At 38.7% G+C, this 24,965-nt stretch overlaps 2 protein-coding genes across 2 annotated transcripts in view; both read left to right on the top strand.

The window, feature by feature from the left end:
- Positions 1 to 24,965, top strand: part of LOC135213154 (uncharacterized) — a 309,126-nt gene that overhangs the window by 154,231 nt on the left and 129,930 nt on the right. Inside the window, 3 exon segments of the mRNA XM_064247098.1 lie at positions 5,392 to 5,546; positions 5,663 to 5,750; positions 6,701 to 6,724. Coding sequence (XP_064103168.1) covers positions 5,392 to 5,546; positions 5,663 to 5,750; positions 6,701 to 6,724 — 267 coding nt within the window.
- Positions 12,919 to 16,125, top strand: LOC135213443 (uncharacterized). The gene has a single exon (XM_064247401.1). The coding sequence runs from the start codon at positions 12,962 to 12,964 to the stop codon at positions 15,824 to 15,826; it is 2,865 nt and encodes a 954-aa protein (XP_064103471.1). The 5' UTR covers positions 12,919 to 12,961; the 3' UTR covers positions 15,827 to 16,125.

Raw genomic sequence — 24,965 nt, 5'->3', positions numbered from 1 at the left:
GCATTTGAGTTGTAAATGGAAATACTGAGTAGCAATCTGCTTTCTTCATACAAAGAAAGAAAAAAAAGTCTGCCCAATAAGGTAAAAATAACAAAAATCAAGCAGAAATTGCACTCTGAAGTAGATTAACTCCCATGAGTCATGAAATAATTGAAATAATACAAGTGAATTCTTACAGTAATACAGTGGTGATAAGTATTCCACTGACCAGAAGGCAAAAGTCACTAAATTAGCATTAAATTAACCATAAACTAAGCTCACATATCAAAGTTAAATAAAATAAATAAAAGGCACATCACAATAGTGTAACAGGAAATGATAGTGGTTTTTCCGAAAAACATAGTGCACTAACTTCAGAGAAGTCACATGGAGGAATGAAGCTATGCCATCTGGGCCAGTGGACCATAATATAAGAATCCTGAGGACTTACATTCTTTCAAGAACAAACTAAACATCTTGCATATCCTAAATATTGTCAAACAAAAAATTGGATGGGAGAGTAGACAGTGCCACAAAACTTAATTGAGTTATAGTTTTCCTTTTGTATGTACGGTACTCTCAAATTCACATAAATTGTTAAAGGAAAAGCAGTTGGAATTTAGCATGAATAACAGATGATCTTAAGGTAAAGATGGGAGAGAAGTGTAAGTCTTAATTATTGTGAAAGCAGTGGGAGGTAGACCGAAGATTGTTCATAAAGAAGTTGAGAGAATAAAACAGTAAGGGAGTAGGACCTCTTGAAATGGAGAGGATAACAACAAATTTCAAGAACAGTATTGAAGCAAAGAGCTAGAATTGAGCTCCTAGAGCACAAGAGGAAAGCAATAAGGGGGAAGTTTGGTTGAGTAGATTTCTGATGTCCGCAAGAGGAATAGTATGTACTGAAAATATTAATTGTAGGAAAAAAGAGTTCTAAATAGATTTTGTCACAGCAACTCCATATGCAGTCCAGAAAGAGATAAGGCTCATTGTATTTGAAGTAGTAATGTAAGATAGTTAAACTTTTATAGCATAAAACAGTACACTTTTCTCTTCACTCTGGAATATCATGTGTGATTTTCATGACAGATTTGAGAATATTTTTGTCTACAATACATTCTCTGTTGGACATCAGGAAATCTCATGCCAGTGTTCCTTTCGTTGGAAAAAAAGAGGAGCTGAGTCAAGTTTTGGAAATACTCTGAGGTACAAGAAGTTGAAAGCAAATTTATAATAATTTAAAGGCTTGGACTGGCTGAACTAGTGACTGGTTCCAAGGTTATGGTAATTGTGAGAATTAAAAACTCTGTAAGGAATAATAACAGAAATGGCATGGCCGTAGAAGTGAGCTAAAAATGTTTAAAAATTTGGAGAATATGTTCATCGCAAGGAAAATTCCTTAGCTTCCATCTTTCTGACTAAATGAGCAGAGTTGTAACTGAAAATGTAGTAGTGGTGTAGTGTATCATGAACACTTAAAAAAAAGTTATGTAGATGCCTTCAATGTTGGCAATAATTACATCCTGCGCATACCAAAGTATGTGATAAGTAAAGAAGTACAATTAAGTAAGCAGTATTGATTTGATAACTAACATTAAGTGTCCAAAATGTACTATAAAATAATACCATTATATTTAAATAAAAATTCAGTTCAGAAATAAAGAAACTGACATCAAGAGAGACAGATCACCTAGGCGTTTATGAGAGTGGAAACCTTTTGTTTATAGCAACTATTGATAATTTGGATTTAAAAACTTTGGTATTAACCCACAAACATATTCAGGGCATAGTGTTAAACATCACAGATTTTAAACTGCTAAAGCCTGTTTGATGGTGTACTGTATACTCTACTTGCGTTTAATTAATCTTGAAACCAAGGTTTTTTTTTTATCCTAATTGTTACTCTTGATGTCTTTATGCTTTGGATATTAGGCCATCAGCGTTTTGATTTTTAAAGTCATCCAGTTGCAGAGGAAGTCATCAGGATGATAACTCTCAGTGATACATATTTTCTACAGGGGTTCAAATTCACCCTTTTTTGTAAAATGAGTTTTTTTTTTTTTATTTGTGAACATGTGTTCTGTACTTGTGACTACCTTATTTTAAGTTATATATGTAATGTTCATTTCCATTCTAACCATGACATTTTTTTTATTCAGTCAACATTCTGCCTTGCAAACCTTTTACTGCATAGCCTTCAAATTGTTCCAGCATTTTCTTTCCTTTGCACAGTTCTCAATTTCCCATATGTTGTTAAACATGACTATTGATTGCTTGCATTGATTATTTGATTCTCAACTAAGTTGAAGTTTTTCTTTACCAGGTCCTTGGTTACTAATAATAGTACAGTTTTTCTAAAATGTATGGTACCTACTGTATATACGTATATTTTTTGTTATATTGTTATTGTAGTCTTAAATTACAAGTGCTTGTTAGGTCTATGTTGCAAACCAGCGACCATATCTCCAATTGATGTACGTGCTTGATTCATTTGTATGAATGTACTATGTATATTTGCTATGACAATGAATTTTGTAAGTTGTATATTTGATTATTTGCTATTTTGATTTAAAAGTACGTATATGTTCTGTAGCATTACCATTTAGCATTTATAGTGTACTGTTAATCATTTTAGATTTTTATTTAGCATGTTATTTTGTTGGTGATATTTATTTAGACTTTCTGACATTTATTTTACAGGCATGTGTTGTTATTGTGTCTGGATGTTCAGTGTTACACAAATTAGAAATGTCTGTGTAAAGGCTGTTCCACTTTTAATTTCACGAGGAAATGAATATGGAAGTCTGCATTGTGCAAATGCATTTCTTTCATAGGCTGCCACTGTTTTCCTTTTCATTTCAGCTCGACAGCTAACATGTCTGAGAGTCACTGTGTCTGTCTGGATTCTGTGTTGTTTTGAATATAGATTTTTCTTTTATAGCATCTTTGTTGAATGGCAGCTGAACATTCTAATATATTGTCATGAGTGTACTGAATATTGTAATGCATAATATTTTACAGTTGGTCTATGAGCTTTAGGTGTAAGAGCAGTTAAGTCCAGATTTGCAAAATAAGGCTACTATCATTTCATAGAGTCATCAGCTTGGCACATTGACTTGACCAAAGCCACCAGAAACTGTTGCTGTGACCAGTCATGACTCTGCTGAGTTGTTGGCACCCCTTAGCTCATTTTTAAGTTTGCAGTTTGCTTTGGGGTTCATCAGCTTGGCCTTTTGGCTACCTTTTGTTGCTCAGTTTTAGCCATAGTTTATTTTAAATATTGCAACACCATATGGTATTTAAGCAAAACACATTCTAGACTTCATGAAGATTTTGTTTATTTAGCCATAGTATTATTTGCAGGTTCATAATGCGCTACCATGAATTCAGTTCTTAAGAGGCAAAGTAATTCTTGTATTTTTCCTCAATAAGAAAACTGATCCATTTATTTATGGGTCTTCTATCTCGGCTGCAAATGTTGGCAATTTTATCCAAGAGGTTGAATCAGTTACGCTTCGGTTTTTTGAGTTTGTTGGTGTTGGGATTGGTAGCAGAATGCCATACGTATATAGCCCACGCTTAAAGAGTGGTGAAAAATAGTAGTGGAAGAGAGCTGCCTATCTCACATGTATTACAGAATTATTGTAGGAGTTAGGTATCCTATAACATGCCAAAAATTCAAAAAATTTAAGTAATTTTTCATTTCAATTCTTGTTTATGAACATTATAGAAATAGACAACATATTGTTGACAGTTTATAGTTGTCAAAAATTTCAGGGGTAGGGGGATTTATACATAATGCAGAGGGGTGCAAGGCAAAAAGTTCAAAATCACTGCTTTAGAGGAAATGATGTGTATATCTAGATTTGAGAGTATCAGGTAATTGAATAGAAAAAGTCTGAGTTGCATGGACATCATTTGAGAATAGTTATATTCAAGTATGAAGCAATTTTAACTTTTAAAATGTTGATAAAGAAGAGAGATTTCATGGCACTATCACCTGACAAAATGGGAGAGTCAGACTAGAGAGTATAACAGTAAATAGGCTGAGAAAATGGGGAGCTAGACTTGTCATTGTGTCTTCAAAAACTTCACAAATCTTTTCACAATTTTTTGGAGAATAATCCTCTCTTCAAGGTCTCTGTTAAGGGCCAATTTTGCTTTGGGAGAGGTACTTTTATTGAAGCTCCTTTGCTTGTCAAAATGTCTTCTGCATGACATAATCTTTGGTATGCTTATTACTTTTTCTGTAGTCCCAGCTTGCTTTATAATTTTGTGAATCAAGTACATAATGTAGATAATTTTGCATATTTACAACTGTTTTGCTCAAGCCTGACTAATTTGAATGCTCAGAAGGGACTTTAGAATTACAAGCAGTAGTTGTTTTGTAGCTCAAAGTACCAAGCATCCCATCCTACTTTGTTTGATTTTATTGATTTTGTTAGTCCTGTCAGATTTCTCTTGCCAAAGGACAGCTGTAACAAGGCTGTATGAGTACAATGCTGGTATCAGTGAGAGACTGTCAAGTTTGGTTGAATTGTTATTAAAATGCATTCTTATGAAAGGGAGTGTATCACTATCTTAAGTGCCATGATCAGGTTGAAATGGCTGGCTGATAGCTATGCTCTGTGTATAAAATTTTTACTTCTTTATCAATATTTTTAGCCTCTAGTATATACAAATCTGGTTTTAATTGCTCTCCTTTCAGAAGCTGTTTGTTTCCCAAACTTACAGGTTCAAGGACCAAGTGCCCTTGTTTGTTGTTTCTACTTTATTTTTGCAGATTGTTTTATGAGATTTGAGGACTAAAGTAATCATCTTGGTTCCAACTATTTTCCCCTCAAAATTATACTTTGGTTCTTATAAAAGTTTTACATCACAAGGTTACTCAGTCCTTATGAAATGTTAAAATGATGACTGTTGCAGTACTATAAAGAACATTTGTTATCAGTGGTAATCAAAATTAACTTGGTCTATATGGTAAATAATTGATGGCATGCCCCTTTATGTCAATAAGCATAATGTATTTCGAGACTACAATGTGAACGTGGACTTTAGAGAGGAACCATGATATCAAAAGTACTAGTAAAATCAGGACCTGTATATCAATGATTTCCCTCCCTTATTGAGACATCGAAAGAAAACCATAATGTAATATGGTGTATGTATATACACAAGTAAATAAATTAGCGAAAGTTATATTGATTTATGTATAATTAATGCTGATGCTGTCAATGTACAGTGCAGTAGTGAATATAGATTTGTGTTCTAATTATCCACTTTTATATTATAATGGTTGGTGGATGTCTCTTTCCCAAACCTCCTTTGCACTTGAAGATTCTAGGAATATAGTCCACTGTATTTTCAAATAATGGAGATTTATACTTTATAAGGTCATTTTTACCCCGGCAGCATACTTTGGTATCGCCTAGTAGCAGCAATCGAGGTGGCCGCCGTAGTGGTGAAGCCACGCCAGTAGACCAACCTAGCGATGATGTGTATCACACCTGGCACGCTGGAGCTCCCCATCCCAACTTACACTTACGAAACCGCACACAGGAAAGCAGGTAAAAATTCAATCAGTTACATGAAAAAGAATTTTTTTATCACTGCCATCTAGTTTATCACTTCATAATGTCTTTCTAGCTCTGATTTAATTGTATTTGTATCATTTTCCTCCCAGATCAACACCCATATCCAAGGTCATGGAACTGTTCAGAAGCCACCGAGGTGAATCAACAGATGATCGACAACGTAGGAAGAGTGGAGGGGTGAGTACTGGACTTGATTTTTTATTGCAATTTTGATAACAACAAAAGAAGTTTGTCATGAAGGTCATCGTTAACATTTCTGTGACTAGTTCCCTGAAGTGGGCTAAGCATTTCATGATTTATCTCCACTTGGTTCAAATCTCATGCAGTTAGTACCGAATTCTCGTGCGGTCGAGGTCTTCATCCATGATTTCTGTATGATTTTATAAGCCCTCCATTGTTGTTAATTTGCTGTCTACATCTGCAATTCTTAGATTGACTGTTCCTTTCCCTTCTTGCCAAAACAATGGTTTTTGAGATCTCGTATTGTGAACGATGACTTTTGTATAAGTATGTAACAAGAATTGTACATCAGAGTTGTGTTTATCTTGTCTTTAAATGTCGAAGAACACAAAAATTAGGCTGATTGAATTTTCATGTGATCTTTTGGCCACATACCTCTCATCATTTATTCTTTGTACTCACAATTTTTCATCTGCGTTATGTTAATGGCAGTAGTATTCCTCTTTTATAACATTTCTCTTTTATAACAGAAATGTTTGGTTAATGCATTACACCCCTTTCCTTTATGTAATGAACACTGAGGGACTAAAGAGGAAAATAATGTTTTTGTGTTTGAATTAGGACAAAAAAGGAATGAAAAATAGGGGTATAAATCAACCTAACCTAGCTTAGGGTCTTAGTAATTGAATGGGCTTTGGGTCATTGAGATAGAAAAGACTAGGCAACAATCAGTGGAACTCTTACTTTTATTGTTCAGTCATGGATGAATCACAACATGAGCTGCTTCCTTCCAGTACTTCATTCTTACCACCTGTCCAGCCTTTCTAGGTTATTCTCTTCTCCTCCCTTTTGCCCTTCATTCTTTCCACATGACCAAGTCACCTTAGTACACACTCATTTATCTTTTCATCTGTGCTAACCTTTTTATCACTTTTATGTTTCTCCAGATTGCTGGCCGAGGGCAGTTTCAGGTAGGAAGCTTGACTGGTGCAGTACCTGTCAGTTATGTATCGCCACATTTCTCACCTTTTCAGCTTTTCTTACACACCACAAATGTTAGCAAGCATTTCATCTCGTCAGCTTCAATGTTTTTCATTTTCTGTTTGTATTCCAAGTTCACTTTTCAACATTCACACTTTGCTCGCCTGAAGAAGATTTGATCAATGAGCAATCTCTTTGTACTCTTACGCCGGCTTACTTGGACATTCCAAGTCACTTCCCAATCTTTTGCTCACAACTTTCTACCTCTCTTGCTTCACCTGTACTGCCACTCGCCCCATACCTGACCATTTCTGCTCTTGTGTCATTCAGCTTGGCCTCTCTTTCTGTCTTTGACTCTCGGCAAATTTTTAAAATGCTCATAAGTCACTCAAGGATTGACTTCCCTTCAGACACCATTTCTCCATTTGCATCTTTTATTCAGAGATACATTTGCTCATTCACCTTCCTCTCTGCATTCACTTCCCTGCAGAGCAACTAATTGATATTGCCTACCTTTTCCCGTCTGTTAGTATGGCATATTTTTCTTTCTGAATTTTGCCTTAGTTACTCTGGCCATTATCTGTATACCTGCACATGATGCTGTCATCTCTACACTAAACCATTTATTACTGCATCTGACAGCATACATTTTTTTTTATTCCCACCTGATGCCTTTGTATACCAAAACACACACACAGTTGTTGGGGAGTTTTATAAACTTCTCCTGGACACCTTTGATTTATGTCTTCAAACTTCCCTTAATTTATTGAATTTTCGACACACACACACACACACACACACACACACACACACACACACACACACACACACACACACACACACACACAAAATTTGAAGATTTGAGAATAAAAGTATAAGGAGAATGTTAAGAGTCAGATGGCATATATATATATATATATATATATATATATATATATATATATATATATATATATATATATAACAAATAATATTACTCAAAGTTATGTTACTTACACGAAGGTACTTGGCACTCTGTCGTCTCTTTTCAAGCTTATTTTTGTGGCTTCAGCTAATAACCAAATCACGTGCATATTGTAGTGCATATATATATATATATATATATATATATATATATATATATATATATATATATATATATATAATATGTCAGTATCCTGCATTATTCCTCTTCAATTATGTTGTATAATTTTACAGATAAATAAATTTAATATTTATAAAGACCCAGGAAACATCGTATTCCAGCAAAGAAATGACTAGCACATATGATGGGAAAGAACTCGTTATACATCGAACCCTAACTTTAAAAGGTGTTTTTAATGAGACTTTTAAAAGGAGTTTTTTTAATAATTGCTGAAAAAAAGTTACTGGAACTTCAGCTACAGAGTTTCTGTTTAACTGAAATGTTTAGTGTCTACAATAAATGAACAGGTAATGATGAGGGAGACAGGAAATTATAGAAAGGTTTGTGTTGGTTGGGGGTGGGGGGGGGGGATGCCGGTTGCCTAGAGGAAGAGCTAATAGATGATGTGGAAGACGTAAATAGAGATGATTTGAGAGAATCGGTTTTAGGACACGAGAGGAAAATAAACAAAGAGTGAGGAAGGGTAAATATTGGAGGTGGTGAGAAAGTGAAAGACGTTTTAAGATACTCAAGTAAAATAGTTTGAAGGTGACGAGGAAAAGGAGGAGCAATGGAATAAGCATTGAAGTAGAAGTGCATCTCTCCTGGGACTTGATGAAACCAAATCCTTTATGTGTGTGTGTGTGTGTGTGTATAAGATATGGAAGGATTTGGGTAAATAGCTTACTAGACAAATGGATTACTGGGACATTATCTATATTTCTATTATGGATGAAGAATAGTCTGTTCAATACATAGTTATAGCAGATGACGTCATCACATCATAGTAAATAAAAAAAAAACAATAAAGTCACTTGGAGGTATCTTAAAACCTCTCCCTGAAGTCAATGTAGAAATTATAGGAGACGAATCTGTTAACTAGAGAGGAGCTTCAGTGCCTTCAGCTATAGATGCCATTGAATTAGAAGCGTGTATGGGAATGAGATGAATGAGACATTGCTCATTTGAAGAGGTATACATCAATGAAGTTGATGAATAAGCCGCGTGCCTGCGTGATTGCGCTCAATTGCTGGGCGGGAGCACACGCCAGCGAAAATCGTGTCAGATACTTTGTCGTTTGTCGTCGCCGTGTCTTCCCGGGTGTTCACTCCCTCAGCTGTCGCTGCGAAGCGGTTAAAATAATAAAAAAAAAAAGTAGCCTGTTTAACGTTTGCGCAAAGATGTTGTCTTTGGCTACGCGAGGGGAAAGTTGGTGGCAGAATCGAGAATAACTTTTAACGAAAGAATTGCCGTTCACTTAAGCTTTCTATATGTTTGTGTGGTGCGTCAGAATCGGTTTTTCTTTGCTTGTGTGTGATGTGTATGGACGAAATAGTTTGCTAATAATTGATGTGCGTCATTGTCCATTCGTTGTGCGACTAGAAAACAGCTGATTTGTTCGGGAAATGACAGAGAAAAGGACATCGCTCTGAAGACTGTGAAGATGTCCTAACCGTCATCATTATGGTAAGTCATAATTGGAACTTTCGTGTAAGGAAATGCTAAACTTTATTCGATGGTGTTTCTTTTGAAAATAAAGGCGCCATAGGCCTATCTCTGTTGTCACTTTCTTAGACTCATATAGGTTCTTCTTCTTCTTCTTCTTAGAAAACTAGTCCAACTCTTTTGTTTTCATGTTGGAATAATATACTAAGTATAAATAAAGAATGTCCCTTGAAAATCCTATGGAATGAGGTACGTCAGTGTAGGAGACACTGGAAGCTGGTGACTAAACTAACCAATTCGCATTGCAAACAGTGGTGCCGTTTTTTCTTCACAACATTGGCTTTTAGCAGTGTTACCATATGCAGTTCATCTGATTTTTTTTACGTTATTTATGATTTTATGGTTAGAATGCGTATTTTCGATGTAGAATTATTTTGTGATGGTAGAAAACTACACGTCACTAGCTTAACAAAGTATTTTTGACGAAGACAAAGGATTTCAATAAAATTCATTTGTATAAGTAAGCAGGATATGTTTTATAGCTTTATTTTCATAATAAAACCTAAAAAGGCAAAGTGAAGAATTTTATTTTTCAGTGCCATGGCCTGTGGTCGGAAAAGCCATGGGGGGTTGCCAGATGTCACCAGAAAGCCACACTAATAGACGAAATTCCTCAAGACGGCAACCCTGATTGCAAATGCAAGCGTCTTCGCTGTCAGATTTGTTTTTGCAGATATGCAAATAGAGGAGAAACAATAACAGATGAATGTAACTGGTACATACCACTCCCCCTGTTGCCAATATCATCACCGCGTTCTCGATCTCAAATTCTGAATACCGAGCCTGCCCTCCCCGCACCCCACACACACACACACACACACACAAAAAGTCTTTAAGCAGATAAAACACGTTAGGGGGTGGGGGTTACGAAACCAATATTGCCGAAATTGCCCAGCGCATTCTGAGGGGCCGTGTCGAATTCAATAAAGCAAGCGTGAATAATATTGCCATTCATAATGGCTGCCTCTTCTTGCAAGCGGAATAAATTGAAGAGGTGAATACGCCATTAGTGGGGTATATGGTAGACTTGCCTCCTCCCCCGTAGGGGGGGAGCGGTGGAGGGGAGGGGTGGGTATTATTCGGTACGTTTATGGTGCGGAAATGGATAAGAAATGTGGGAGGGTATAGAAGAATAAGGAATTGCAACATGGGGTAAAATATGGTTTAAAATGAGGAATGAATAGTAATAGTACAATATATATATATATAATATTAGATATATTATATATATTATATTGGATAATATATATTATTATATATATTATATATATATATTACATATATATACGAATATTATCTATATATACTATTTATATATACATATATATCTCTATATCTATAATCTTTATATGTATCTGGATAATCTATTAATATACTATTAAAAAATAGAGAAGATATATATTATACCATGATATCTATAAATACTATATATATCTTATATATAGCTATATATATATCTATATATACACACTTAGATCTATTATATATTATATATATATTTTATATATATCTATTATATATAATAATATATATATATATATATTATATATTATATATACATCTCTCTCTCTCCCCTCGTCTCTCTCATCAATCTCTCTCGTCTCTCTCCCTCTCTATATATATATATATATATATATATATATATATACGTATATATATATATATATATATATACATATACATATACTATACATATCTCTCTCTCTCTCTCTCTCTCTCTCTCTCTCTCTATATATATATATATATATTTAATATATATATATATATATATATATTCTATATATATATATATATAATACACACACACTATATGAATAATTACCACATCACCATGATTCGTATACTATATTCGAGCGACAAATGTCCTTTGATATCTAATTCACTCTACGTTGATAATAATTTCATCTTCGAACCCACAAGAGGACGAAATTATTATTAACTAAAAAATTCCTCTTTGATTTAATATATGAAAATATATTTAATTCAGAGGTAGAGCGAATTAGATGTTAAAGGAAGTTTATAGCTCGAATAATATATGTACATATATTATATTATATATATATATATATATATATATATTATATATATATAAGTTATGATCGATATATATATATAGTATATTTATATATATAATATATTATATAGTATAATATATGATATCTATATATATATATAGATAGATAAATATATATAAATAATGATCACATGATAAACTCAGTTTCAAATAATAAATGCATAAATAATGTATATGTATATATGTGTGTGTGTGTGTTTATTAGTAGATTGCGTTTTAAATCGAATGTAGGCAATATTTGTATCCTCAGTTAAAGAGAAAGAATTTTTTCTATGAAGGATGGCAAAATTCGAGGATATTTGCTTTTCCAATCTAACAGCTCTGACTTTAAATATCTCCTCAACATTTCACACTCTTCGAAGCCTCCGGAAGCGAAAACGGCTTTAAAGATGGTTGATGAGGTTCCTCCTGGAGTCAAGGCAGTCGAGAAAGTCTTCAGACGAGTCCATGATTCATGACTCTCATTGGGAATCCACAAGAGAGAAGGAAGCCTCGTTTTTGGAGACGAGCCAGGAATCTGAAGCCTGCTCCGGATCTTGAAGACTTGTTCGAGGCCGGAAGTGCCATCTTCCTTCATGTGGCAGATTCTGAATATAGGCCAAGTGCGCGGTACTGTAATCCTCACGAATGAAAATGTCTACATTTATTCAATCATTTTGTAATACTTTGTTTGGACTAGTTGCTAGCTGCTGGCCAGCTACTACTAGGAATAATTTGGAGGAAGTTGCTTCCTACTACACTGTTATACCTGGATCGGATTTCGACTTAGATATCGTCTTGACGAAGGTACCGAAGGAGAAACCGATTATAGATTTTGGATTGGCCGCAGGAGTCACTGCAGCAATTGGTACTTGTTGTGTTGCAGCGGCTTCTGTTGGATTATTCGCTTATAAGAAATATGGACGTCTGAGGAAAGTTCTGGAACAAACTGAACAAGACTTGGAAATGATAAAAGATGACAGGGATGCCGAAAACAGGAAACTGAGAAAAATATTGGAAGAGAAGGATACAAAACTACAAGAAGCGGAAGAATGCTGGAATAAATTTGCCGATGAACATGAAGAGGTGGTCCAGAAAATGGCTGATAGAATAAACGACTTGGAAATGGAGAAACAGGATATGAGCGAGGAACTTGGAAGTGCTCTTCGCCGTGAGAAGGAGATGGCAGCTTTGCTGGAAGACGCGAGAGCACGAGAGCTTGAAATGAAGAGTTCTTTGCTGTCCCTGGAAGAAAGGCTCCAGCAGAGGGATTGCCAAATAGAAGATCTGTTGAACGCCAAACGTAGACTGGAACTCGAAAACCAACAGTTGGCCAAGACAATTAAACAAGATGATATCCAGATGGCATCACTGTTGGCGGAACTGGAAGAGGCAGAGAACGAGATCGGCCTTTGCTTTCACATCATAGAGGAAAAAGAGAAGAAAGTGGTAAAAAGATTACTTTGAAGAGAGATCAAGCAGAAGAATGATGTGATAGAAAGCCTTCACCAGCAACTCGAGGTTGCTCTCCAACGCGAAAAGGATATGGAACTCGAAAACCAACAGTTGGCCAAGACAATTAAACAAAATGATATCCAGATGGGATCACTGTTGGCGGAACTGGAAGAGGCAGAGAAAGAGATCGGCCTTTGCTTTCACATCATAGAGGAACAAGAGAAGAATGTGAAAGATTACTTTGAAGGAGAGATCAAGCAGAAGAATGATGTGATAGAAAGCCTTCACCAGCAACTCGAGGTTGCTCTCCAACGCGAAAAGGATATGGAAAGCATTCTAATAGAAGCAAAAGGAAATGAAAGAAAAGCAAGCCTTATCAAGGAACAACTGGAGAATAGAAACAGTCAAGTAAAAGAGTTGTTACTTGAAGTAGAGAGACTGAAGGGTGAAAATGAAGCATTGGAACAAAAATGGGCAAATGCACTGAGAGAAGCAGGGTTAGAACAACAACTACTAAGGCAAAGGGCAGAAGAACATGTAGAAATAAGTTTCTACTGGCAGCAGAAGTTTGAGGAAGCTAACAAAGAGGTGGAGTTGTCAAAGCATCGTGAAGAGGACCTTCGAGGAAAACTGAAGGATTGTGAAAAGGAAGTGGAAATGGCAGTCAACAGCATAAGGGAGATGAAAAGTAATGTCAAGCTTGCTGAAGATCAGCTAAAGGAGAATCATCTGTTTATCAAGGAGAAGGAGGAAGAGCATAATGAAATGAGGATGCAGTATCAAGAGGACCTGAAGAAAAAGGACGACGAAATAGAGAGACTGCTAGAATTGGTGAGGAATCTGCTTCAAGAGCAGGAACGTGCCCGAGAACAGCAAAGGATAAAAGAACAGGCGTTGAGGAATGAAGATAAATATTTGCTGAATGCACTTCTGCATGGAATTGCTGAGAGGAATTTCCATCTCGAACACATTGCACTCGAGTATGGAAATGAAAATCAGCAAAACATTACTGAAGAAAAGCAGGGTAAAGAGAGAGACGACGACATGTTTGGTTACATGCAGAAAAGAAAACAGGAACAATATGACAGGGCCCAACAAGAGAGAAACAATTACATGAAGCAGTGGGGTGATTTAACCCAGATGTTGGAAGCTTTAATGTGTGGAGATGAAATTCTGCCAGAACTGGAGAATGAAATTGTCGGTCAGAACTCTGAAATTGAGACCCACAGATGTGGAGTTGTGTTTCTCAACACGAATAATGAAACTCCTGATCAAGGCCATGATGACAGACCCACAAGGAATGAGATTCAGATTTTGCAGAAAGAATATGATGAAGTATCCAGACAGCTGAAAGAGGCGAAAGATAGGTTTGAAAAGGCAGAAGAGAAGGCACAGGAGCTACAGGGCAAGCTCAAAGAGGCAGAATATAAGCTGACTCAAATAGAAACTCTTGATCATCGAGCAGTGTTTAAATCTGAAGCTGACCGATGTATTGATGATCAAGATTTCGATTCTGCTCTTGCCCTCTTGAGAATGATTGTAAAACGGTTTGGCAACGAGTTAGAGTGTCGGGTCAAGGAGTTAAGATGCTTGTTGACACTAGCCAGGACAGACGAGGCCCAGGATGTGCTAAATGATCTTCCCAAAGAATTTAAGGAGTCTATTATTATCAAAATAGAGTCAGCTTTGCTCAGTGCATGCAATTTGGAGTTCTGGGAGTCCAGAAACCTTTTGTCACAAGTGCTAGATATATGTCCAAATCACCCTAGGGCATTAATAGCACAAAAATTTGTAGAGCAGAGGATGCTATGGGAAGCTCTTCCTGGGATGATTGATGCCAAGGACTATGACACTGCACTGGAAAATATTGCTGTGGCCATGTCTCTTGGATGTCTCTATCCTTGGGTATCTGTCGACTTGGCCAGAATTAAAGGAAACATTTTGTGCAGTCTTGGAAAGTTGCAAGAGGCATGTGAATGTTTCCTCAGTGTTCTTGCTGTGGATGAGGACCAGGAGGACTGCAGGTTACGACTAGGCTTGTGCTTCTTATTACTAGGAAGACACACACATGCTATTAACGAGTTTACAAGATTAGAAGATGAGGATGAAAAGGGAGAATACTTGGTATCACTGGCTGAAGACCTGGAGAAAATGCAACAATATGGTTGCCCCTATAAAGTCCTAGATGTTGAAACAGATATTGCTCAGGATGAAATAAGAATTGCCTACAGGAGGAGTGCCCTAAAATGCCACCCAGATAAGAGCAAAGAGGCTGACAAAGACAAAGCACATTTACTCATGCTTCAAGTCAATTATGCAAATGATTTATTAAGTAATGTCAAGGAGAGGAAAAAATATGATAACACCAGGCAAGCTGTTGAAGAGTATGCCGCTGAAGTATTTAAAAATCCTAACCTTCCAGAATGGTTAGATGATGATGAGGAAGATGAATCAGAAAGTGATTGTGACTTTAAATATAATTCTGATTCTGATGACGAATCTGATTATGGTGACGAATCTGATTCGGATGACGAATCTGAATCTGATTCAGAGGATGATTCTGATGACGAATCTGAATCTGATTCAGAAAGTGATTCTGATATTGAAGGGAATTTTGCATTAATGGAATGTTCCCATTGTGATTATCTAGATAATGAATCAAGTGTTGGCCAACTGGAGGAGGAGGATGACGATTCATATGAAGAATTGGAGGATGAGGATGAAGATGATGCATGGGAAGATATTCCTAATGAGGAATATCTTGAAGAATCAGACGAGGAAGGTGATGAACTTGACGCTGATGATGAAGATGATGATGATGCATGGGAAGATATTCCTAGCGAGGAGTGTCTTGAAGAATCTTCTGAGGGAGGTGATGAAACTGACGAAGAATCACAAGATGAATGTGATAGCAATGCATTTGAGGAATCTGATGATGACTCTAATGATGAATAATGAAGGAGTCTAATGAGATTGCTCAGATGAGGATTCCCCAAGAAAATCTGAGCTTGGGAGGTGATCCCCCAGAACTAAGAACTGGGGAGGTGACGATTACTCCCCACACCTCTAGGTAGCCCTGCACATCAGGAGAGAGAAGCCCAGTCTAAATGCTTTGCAGGAAACTGTCTTCCTCCAGATGTCGGTATGGATGGCCCTGCCCACCAGCATCCCTGGCGAGTGAACTGATCGGGATCTTCCATCCACTGGTGGTGGTCTTCCTATCACCACTGCCTCCACCGCTCCCCCCAATCTCCAGTTGCTCACATAGGTGCAGCAGATAGTTGCACTATCCCCCCCCCCCTGAGCATTGGAGATTAAGGTGGTGGGGATGATGGTTGTGCTGGGAAGATCACTGCCAGTGGATGGGGGTTCCTGATTGGTTCCCTCACCAGGGATGCTGGCAGGCAGTGACATCCATACCAACGTCTGGAGGAAGAGTCTCTCCTGCACAGCATTTAGACTGGGCTTCTCTCCTGATGTGCAGGATTCCCCAGGAAGATTTAAAGAGGCGAACACACAGTGAAAACATTAGAGAGACGATCTCCTAGCACAAAGAACTTGGGAGGCGATCTCCTAGGGAAAAAAACTGGGGAGGTGATCCCCTAGGAAGGAAAACAGTGAAGGCAATCCCATAGGAGAAAAAAACTAGGGTGGTGATCCCACAAGGAAAAAGCTGGGGAGACAAACCCCCAGGAAAAAGATTGGGAAGATAAGCTCCAAAAGCTTGGGAGGCAAGCATGAAAGGTGCTGCCTGCCATCGTCCCTGGCAGGTGAACCAGTCAGGAGTCTGTATCTGCTGGCAGCAATCTTCCCATCACCACCACCCCAACTCTCCAACACTTGCATTTGCATAGGTGCAACAGATATTGCACCATTCCCCCTGTGCAAGCATTGGAGATTAGGCTGGTGGTACTGGGAAGATCAATGCCAGTGGATGGAGGCTGCTGATTGGTTTGCTTGCTAACGGACAATTACTGCCAACACCTCCATGAAACCCTGCACATCAGGAGAGAAGCCCAGTCTGCATGTCATGCTTTGCAAGAGACGTTTCCTCCAGATGTCGGTATGGATGGCACTGCCGGCCAACATCCCTGGTGAGGGAACCAGTTGGAAACCTCCATCCACTGGTAGCAATCTTCCCAGCAGAACCATCCCCACCACTCCCCCCAATCTCCAGCGCTCGCATAGGTGCAACAGATGGTTGCAACACCCCCCCCCCCCCCCATTGTGAGCAATGGAGATTAGCGTGTTGGGGATGGTTGTGCTGGGAAGATCGCTGCCAGTGGATTGAGGTTTCCGACTGGTTTCCTCACCAGGGATGATGGCGGGCAGTGCCATCCATACCGACATCTGGAGGAAAAGTCTCTTGCACAGCACGACATGTAGAACTGGCTTCTCTCCTGATGTGCAGGGCTTCATGGAGGTGTTAGCAGTAATTGTCTGATAGCAAGCAAACCAATCAGGAGCCTCCATCCACTGGCAGTGATCTTCCCAATACCACCAGCCCAATCTCCAATGCTTGCACAGGGGGAATGATGCAATATCTGTTGCACCTATGCAAGTGTTGGAGAGTTGGGGTGGTGGTGGTGATGGGAAGATCGCTGCCAGCAGACAGAGACTCTCGACTGATTCGCCTGCTAGGGACAATGGCAGGCAGCGCCTTTCATGCTTGCCTTTCAAGCCTTTAGAGTTTACCTTCCCAATCTTTTTCCTGGGGGTTTGTCTCCCCAGCTCTGTTTCCTAGAGGATCACCTGCCCAGTTTTTTTCCCTGTGGAATCACCTCCATAGTTCCTTTTCTTAGGGATCACCTCCCTAGTTTTTTCCTCCTACGGGATTGCCTCCCCTTTTTTTTCTTCCTAGGGGAGTACCTCCCCAGTTTTTTTCCCTAGGGGGTCGCCTCCCCAGTTCTTTGTGCTTTGTGCTAGGAGATAGTCTCCCTAGTGTTTTTCACTGGGTGTTTGCCTCTATAGATCATCCTGGGGAACCCTTTTCTGCGGGTACACTTTCCCAGCTGTTTTTTTTTTTTTTTTTATGGGTCCAACTCCCTAGTTCTCCTTTTCCTAGGGAATCACCTCCCTAGTTCCTTTTCCTAGGGAATCACCTCCCTAGTTCCTTTTCCTAGGGAATCTTCTCCCTAGTTCCTTTTCCTAGGGAATCACCTCCCTAGTTCCTTTTCCTAGGGAATCACCTCCCTAGTTCCTTTTCCTAGGTTATCGCCTTCCTAGTGCCTTTTCCTAGGTGATCGCCTCCCTAGTTTTTTTTTCCTAGCGGATCACTTCCCTAGTTCCTTTTCCTAGGTGATTAGGTGATCGCCTCCCTAGTTTTTTTCCTAGTTAATTACCTCCCTAGATCCTTTTCCTAGGTGATTGCCTCCCTAGTTCTGTTTCCTAGGTGATCACCTCCCTAGTTTTTTTCCCTTGGGGATCACCTCCCTAGTTCATTTTCCTGGGTGATTGCCTCCCTAGTTCTATTCCCTAAGTGATCACCTCCCTAGCTCTGTTTCCTAGGTGATCGGCTCCTTAGTTTTTTTTTCCTAGGTGATCACCTCCCTAGTTCTGTTTCCTAGGTGATCGCCTCCCTAGTTCCTTTTACTAGGATTGCCTCCCTAGTTCTGTGTCCTAGGTGATCACCTCCCTAGTTCTGTTTCCTAGGTGATCGCCTCCCTAGTTCCTTTTACTAGGATTGCCTCCCTAGTTCTGTTTCCTAGGTGATCACCTCCCTAGTTCTGTTTCCTAGGGGATCACCTCCCTAGTTCCTTTTCTTAGGTGATCGCCTCCCTAGTTCCTTTTACTAGGATCGCCTCCCTAGTTCTGTTTCCTAGGGGATTGCCTCCCTAGTTCTGTTTCCTAGGTGATCACCTCCCTAGTTCCTTTTCCTAGGGGATTGACTCCTTAGTCTTTTTTTTTTTCTAAGGGATCGCCTCCCTAGTTTTTTCCTTGTGGATCACCTCTCTAGTTCCTTTTCCTAGGTGATTGCCTCCCTAGGTCTGTTTCCTAGGGGATTGCCTCCCTAGTTTTTTTTCCATAGGGGATCACTTCCCTAGTTCCTTTTCCTAGGTGATCACCTCCCTAGTTCAGTTTCCTAGGGAATCACCTCCCTAGTTCCTTTTCTTAAGGGATTGCCTCCCTAGTTCCGTTTCCTAGGTGATCGCCTCCCTAGGTCTGTTTCCTAGGGGATTGCCTCCCTAGTTTTTTTTCCATAGGGGATCACTTCCCTAGTTCCTTTTCCTAGGTGATCACCTCCCTAGTTCAGTTTCCTAGGGAATCACCTCCCTAGTGCCTTTTCCTAGGGGATCGCCTCCCTAGTTCCGTTTCCTAGGTGATCACCTCCCTAGTTCTGTTTCCTAGGGGATTGCGTCCCCAGTTTTTTTTCCAAGGGGATCACATCCCTCGTGTTCCTTTTCCTAGGGATTGCCTCCCTAGCTTGCCTTTTCCTGGGGATTATTGTCCTCCCCTAGTGCCTTTGGTCCTAGGTGATCGCCTCCCTAGATTCTTTTTCCTAGGGGATTTGTGCGTCCCTATGCTTTTATTTCCAAGGGGATCACTTCCCTAGATTCTATTGCTAGGTTATCGCCTCCCTAGTTCTGGTTCCTAGTTCTTGTTAGCCGAATTGATAACGTCACTGAAGTCCTGATTTCTTCTCTGTCCGCTGGGCAGTGGTTCGAACCCACGAGAGGACATTTGTAGCTCGAAAAAAAAAATATATATATATATATATATATATATATATATATATATATATATATATATATATATATATATACATTCAACTGTGTTTTTGACATTAATAAAATCAAATGCTTTCATTGATTTTTCACTTTTTTTCAAAATGACGTAAAAATGTCTGCGTAATCCTTTATCCTCTCTGCCGATATAACGAGGTCAGTTTAATTAGTTTATGTTGTTGAAATTAACTAGAAAGATTAATTTCACGGAAACGCAATCAGTGGGCGACCAAATTCGGTATTTTATAGTTTTTATTTTTTTTTTTTCTGCAGCCTTTTAGTAATTAATAATGTGAAGTCTCGCGGGAATTGTCAGTTTAATGGAGAGTAGATGGTTGAATGGAAAGTAGACAGTTGGATGGATATTAGACATTTGAATGAAAAGTAGACGGTTTAACGAATGTTAGACAATTGAATGGGAAGTTGACAGTTTAGTAGAGAGTAAACAGCTTCGTGAAAAGTAGATAGTTTTAACTGCATCGGCATTCGAAGGAACAACCGACGGAGAGTAGACACTTTAAAGTTGAGTAGACATTGGAACGAGAATAGAAAGTTTATTGGAGAGAGTAGACAGTCTTAAAAGTAACAACCAAAATGAAAGGAGTCATCATTAGCGCTTTCCGTCGTGACTGGGTATCAACAAGGGTATGAACAAGATATGAATGTGACCTTGGGTCGAGGAATTCCTCCAGATATGATGATGAGGCACGGGGAGCTGGGTTGCTTGCTTGCTTGCTTGCTTGCTTGTTTCCTTGTTTCTCAAGAGTGGATTGTTGTTTCTCAAGAGGGGATTGTTGTTTCTCAAGAGGGGATTGTTGTTTCTCATTAGTGGATTGTTGTTTCTCAAGAGTGGATTGTTGTTTCTCAAGAGGGGATTGTTGTTTCTCAAGAGTGGATTGTTGTTTCTCAAGAGGGGATTGTTGTTTCTCAAGAGGAGGATTGTTGTTTCTCGACGGAGAGGGGATGTTGTTTCTCAAGAGTGGATTGTTGTTTCTCAAGAGTGGATTGTTGTTTCTCAAGAGGGGATTGTTGTTTCTCAAGAGTGGATTGTTGTTTCTCAAGAGGAGATTGTTGTTTCTCAAGAGGAGATTGTTGTTTCTCATTAGTGGATTGTTGTTTCTCATTAGTGGATTGTTGTTTCTCAAGTGTGGATTGTTGTTTCTCAAAAGTGGATTGTTGTTTCTCAAGAGGGGATTGTTGTTTCTCAAGAGGATATTGTTGTTTCTCAAGAGGGGCTTGTTGTTTCTCAAGAGGAGATTGTTGTTTCTCAAGAGGGGATTGTTGTTTCTCAAGAGTGGATTGTTGGTTGTGTTGCTTCTGCTGTTTCTCAAGAGGAGGTTGTTGTTTTTCAAGAGTGGATTGCTTTGAGTTGCTCCTGCTGTTTCTCAAGAGGAGATTGTTGTTTCTCAGGAGGGGATTGTTGTCTTTGTTGCTGCTGCTATTTCTCAAGAGGGGATTGTTGTTGTCTCTGTTGCCGTGTGTGTGTTGTGTCGAAGTACGCTGTTGATGTGGGATGTGGTTGAGGTTTTGCATGCGTTTGGTGATGTGGTAATTGGTCTGTCCTGCCTGCTTTGATAGATGATGTTCCCCGTGATGTCGGGATTATTAATGCTCAGATTATTATTATTATTATTATTATTATTATTATTATTATTATTATTATTATTATTGTTAGATTGTGTGCGCGCGTCTGTGGTTACGATAAGGGAAAATAAGCTGTTAAAGTGAATTATATATGAATAAATTATAATTAATAATAATATATATATATATATATATATATATATATATATTTATATATAATTCTCTCTCTCTCTCTCTCTCTCTCTCTCTCTCTCTCTCTCTCTCTCTCTCTCTCTCTCTCTCTCTCATGAGATCAATCCGAAAGGCATTGCATTGCTTTTTCAGCCTACTCGTTTTTACAAGATTGAAATGATGTCCGTTACCCATGTGTACGTACATTCGCGCACACGCACACACACACACAAGCAGAAAAAGAGGCTAAAAAAAAGTATGATATAGGACCCAAATTTTGCACGAATTCCCTTCTGATCTCGTCGACACCATCATCAGTTTTTGAGTCAAGAAGCGAATTATCGAGAGCTCTTAAATACTGGCCGTGGGAAAAGCGTTTGATGACGACATTTTTTTTTTTTTTATATATAATAACCGGGAACTTCAGAAATAGTTATTGCTGCCCCCGTCTATGTTTGTGTGTGCATGCGTGTGTGTGTGTGTCTTTCTCCCATCCACCCCCAGAATCGCTCAGCGAAGGGCTCTTGTCCAGATCAAACAGCCGGCAGGCTGGTTGGCTGCTGACACACCACACACACACACACACACACACACACGGAGAGTTGAGTGGCGTATTTTATCTCTGCTGACAGCACTCTGTGATAGATGACACCGATTTCGAGACCCGTAACAGACGTCAAACAGCCAGACAGCCTTCTTGTTTGGTGTGCTGGGTCTTGGAGTTGGCGCCGAGTATGATGAGTGATGAATAGCTTTAAAGAATCATGGCCAGAGTTGAGCGAGACCCGTAACAGAGGTCAAACAGCCAGACAGCCTCATGTTTGGTTTATTGGGACTTGGAGTTGGTGTACTGGGTCTGAAAACTGGTTGAACAGTACATTGAGTGATGAATGACTGAAGAATCATGGGGCATTGTTGAATAGAGGATCAAGGTTAGAGATGGCACCGATTTCGTGACCCGTAACAAGTGACAGAGTCAAACAGTCTCTGTTTGGTGCACTAGGTCTTGGAGTTGGTGAACAGTACATTAAGTGACGAACAGCTTTGGTTGATTGAAGAGTCATGGTCAGTGTTGAATAGCTGTGCGATGTGAGAGTGGTTTGGTTGTGTTGGATGGTCACCAGGTGGTTGAATGCGAGTGTCGAATAGATTTTTCTTTACGGAAACTAAAAACTGTGTTTGGTTTTCTTGGTGGAGAATTAAGACGATAGTGTCAAACGTATTTTGGAGAATTATTACAGTCGTGTCAGACGCTTACATGGAGGTTAAATACACTTGCCAAATAGTTTTTAAATAATTTTTTTGGTACAGAATGAAGACAGTAGTGTCAAATACTTAAAGTTCGGTCGTGTCGGATGCATACTTGGAGGTTAAGTATAAGTGTCAAATAGGTTTCTTTTGTGTGTGATGGAGGATTGGAAAATCAAGAAAATAGTGTCAAACTCTTTATAAAGAATGTACAGTCGTGTTGGATGCTTACATTGAGGTTGAATAAGACTCTCAAATAGGTATATTTTGCAATGGAGATTTATTTAAGAAAGTAGTGTCAAACGCATTATGATGTCTTGTCGGATTCTCACCTGGAGGTTGAATGCAAGTGCCAATTAATGTTTTTCGTAATGGGAAATTAAGACATTAGTGTCAAACACATCAAGACAAATATGTACAGGCGTGTCAGACACCTTTATGTTAACAGTTGCTCCTAGTGCTTTATCTAAATACTGGATAGAATAATGCCACATCTCATTGTTTATAGAACTGATACAGTCATGTCAGATACTGTACCTTGCATTGCATACATGGGTGTCAAATAGCGTCATGGATGCTGGATATTGGCAAATATGAGACTGGACAGTAGAGTTGGTTATGACCTGTAAAGCGAGTCATTACTCTGTTTTTTTCCATCTGTCCATCCGCCTGTGGTGTTTGCGCATGGTAACACTGCGTCCCGGGCTTTAAATAATATCGTGTTTCGAATATTAACGGTGTAATTTGCATACAGTAATTTATTAAAACACTATTTAGTTGCAAATGTGCACCCAGATATCCTTTTATTTACCTAAAACTTACACATAGCGTAACTATTTAAAGCCCGGGACGCATTGTTACCATGCGAAAACACCACAGGCGGATGGACAGATGGAAAAAAATGGAGTATAGTAATGTCAAATAGCTCTGTCGAGAATAGATTTAAAAAATAAGTGCATTGCAGCTCATTATCCCTGTGTGTGTGTGTGTGTGTGTTACAGAAGAATTTGTGCCATTCAAGGATGCAGGATAACTCCTTATGGATATCGGGCACAAGCCTGCTGAATGCTGATGGGTTGGGGTATTGAGAGAAAGTGGCTATTAGCACTAATTGCCTCGCTGAGGAGGATAAATGATATATTGGGTACTCTATTTGGAGTAGGGTACAATATCGTTGGATTCATTACCTAGATTTCGGATAAAGCTACAGCAGGATTCATTAGTGATGACTGCTGGCGTGAAGTTTGGGTACGTTAGTTCTGAATGACTAATTTAGAAATGAATAAAAATCATTTTAAATAGTTGTGTGTTGTTTATGCATACCGTCTAGTTAGTTAGCTCTGTAGAGTGGTAGAGACAATGATTTCAGGTAGCTGTGCTTGTAGATTGTTTACGATTGTATCAAGTGGATGATTCAAATGTCAAATAATTGTACATTTGAGAGTTGACACAGTTGCCAGATGGCTATGTAGTTTAAGAATGGACACAGTAGCGTGAAATGACAGTATTATAGGGGCCAGTAGGTGTGGGTATGGCGAAAAGTTACATCAGGAATGATAAGCATGAAAAGGAATATATTTGTAACTATATCTTGACCAAGATTATATGCATCTATGACTAATAATTATACTTATGAATAGAGAGCTATGTATGGTCATTCTAAGGTATTCTAAAGGTTAATTATGCTGCGTGGAAAATATTTAGGTGATAAATGACTGACATTTTGATTAATTGCTCTTCCCGAGCCGTAAATGAGGTGTTAATGCCTGTGAATTATAAATACCTCATCTGTCATTCATTTTTAATGACAGTTGAGTGGAATAGTATGGGATAATATATTAATGATGAATCTTTTAAGGCAACGTTGCGATAAATGTTTTTTTTTCTCAATATAGTGACGCAAATGACAGTAGTTTCTAAGAACATATAAGTAGTGTTACGCAAAATTACAGAGTCGAGTTGACGCAGGGCCGCAAGTTACGCTTTTTTGTAGATGAATCTTACGGTTTGTAGGACCTAGTAAGGAAAGGCGTCTGATTCAAAATGGTTACGCTTTACGCCACGGTCGAGATATTTCCGAGAATTTCGTTACGCATTACTCAAAATTATCGATTCGAGTCGACGCTGTGACGTGCGTTATGCGACCTAATTAAACCTCCGTTTCTAAAAAAGATTAAAGCTACTCACGACTTCGAAAACTATCCGAGGCGAGGCTACGAATTTTGGCGGAGAGAATCTTTCGCGACTATTCATTCTTTAACTAAAACTAATATTAGCGAATAGTCGCCGAGATCAATGGGAAACGTGATGTAACGGCCTCGGGAGGGCCAGGTGGGGGGTTGGGGGTGGGTGGCGGGGGGAAGAGG

The sequence above is a fragment of the Macrobrachium nipponense genome, chromosome 42, assembly GCF_015104395.2.
Source record: "Macrobrachium nipponense isolate FS-2020 chromosome 42, ASM1510439v2, whole genome shotgun sequence".
NCBI classification, from domain to species: Eukaryota; Metazoa; Arthropoda; class Malacostraca; order Decapoda; family Palaemonidae; genus Macrobrachium; species Macrobrachium nipponense.
Note: the sequence above shows the minus strand (reverse complement) of the source record. Positions and strands in the feature narration are given on the sequence as shown.

What these genes read in the sequence shown, in the direction of transcription:
- LOC135213443 (XM_064247401.1), top strand. Translation starts at nt 12,962, where the DNA reads ATGGAACTCGAAAACCAACAGTTGGCCAAGACAATTAAACAAAATGAT.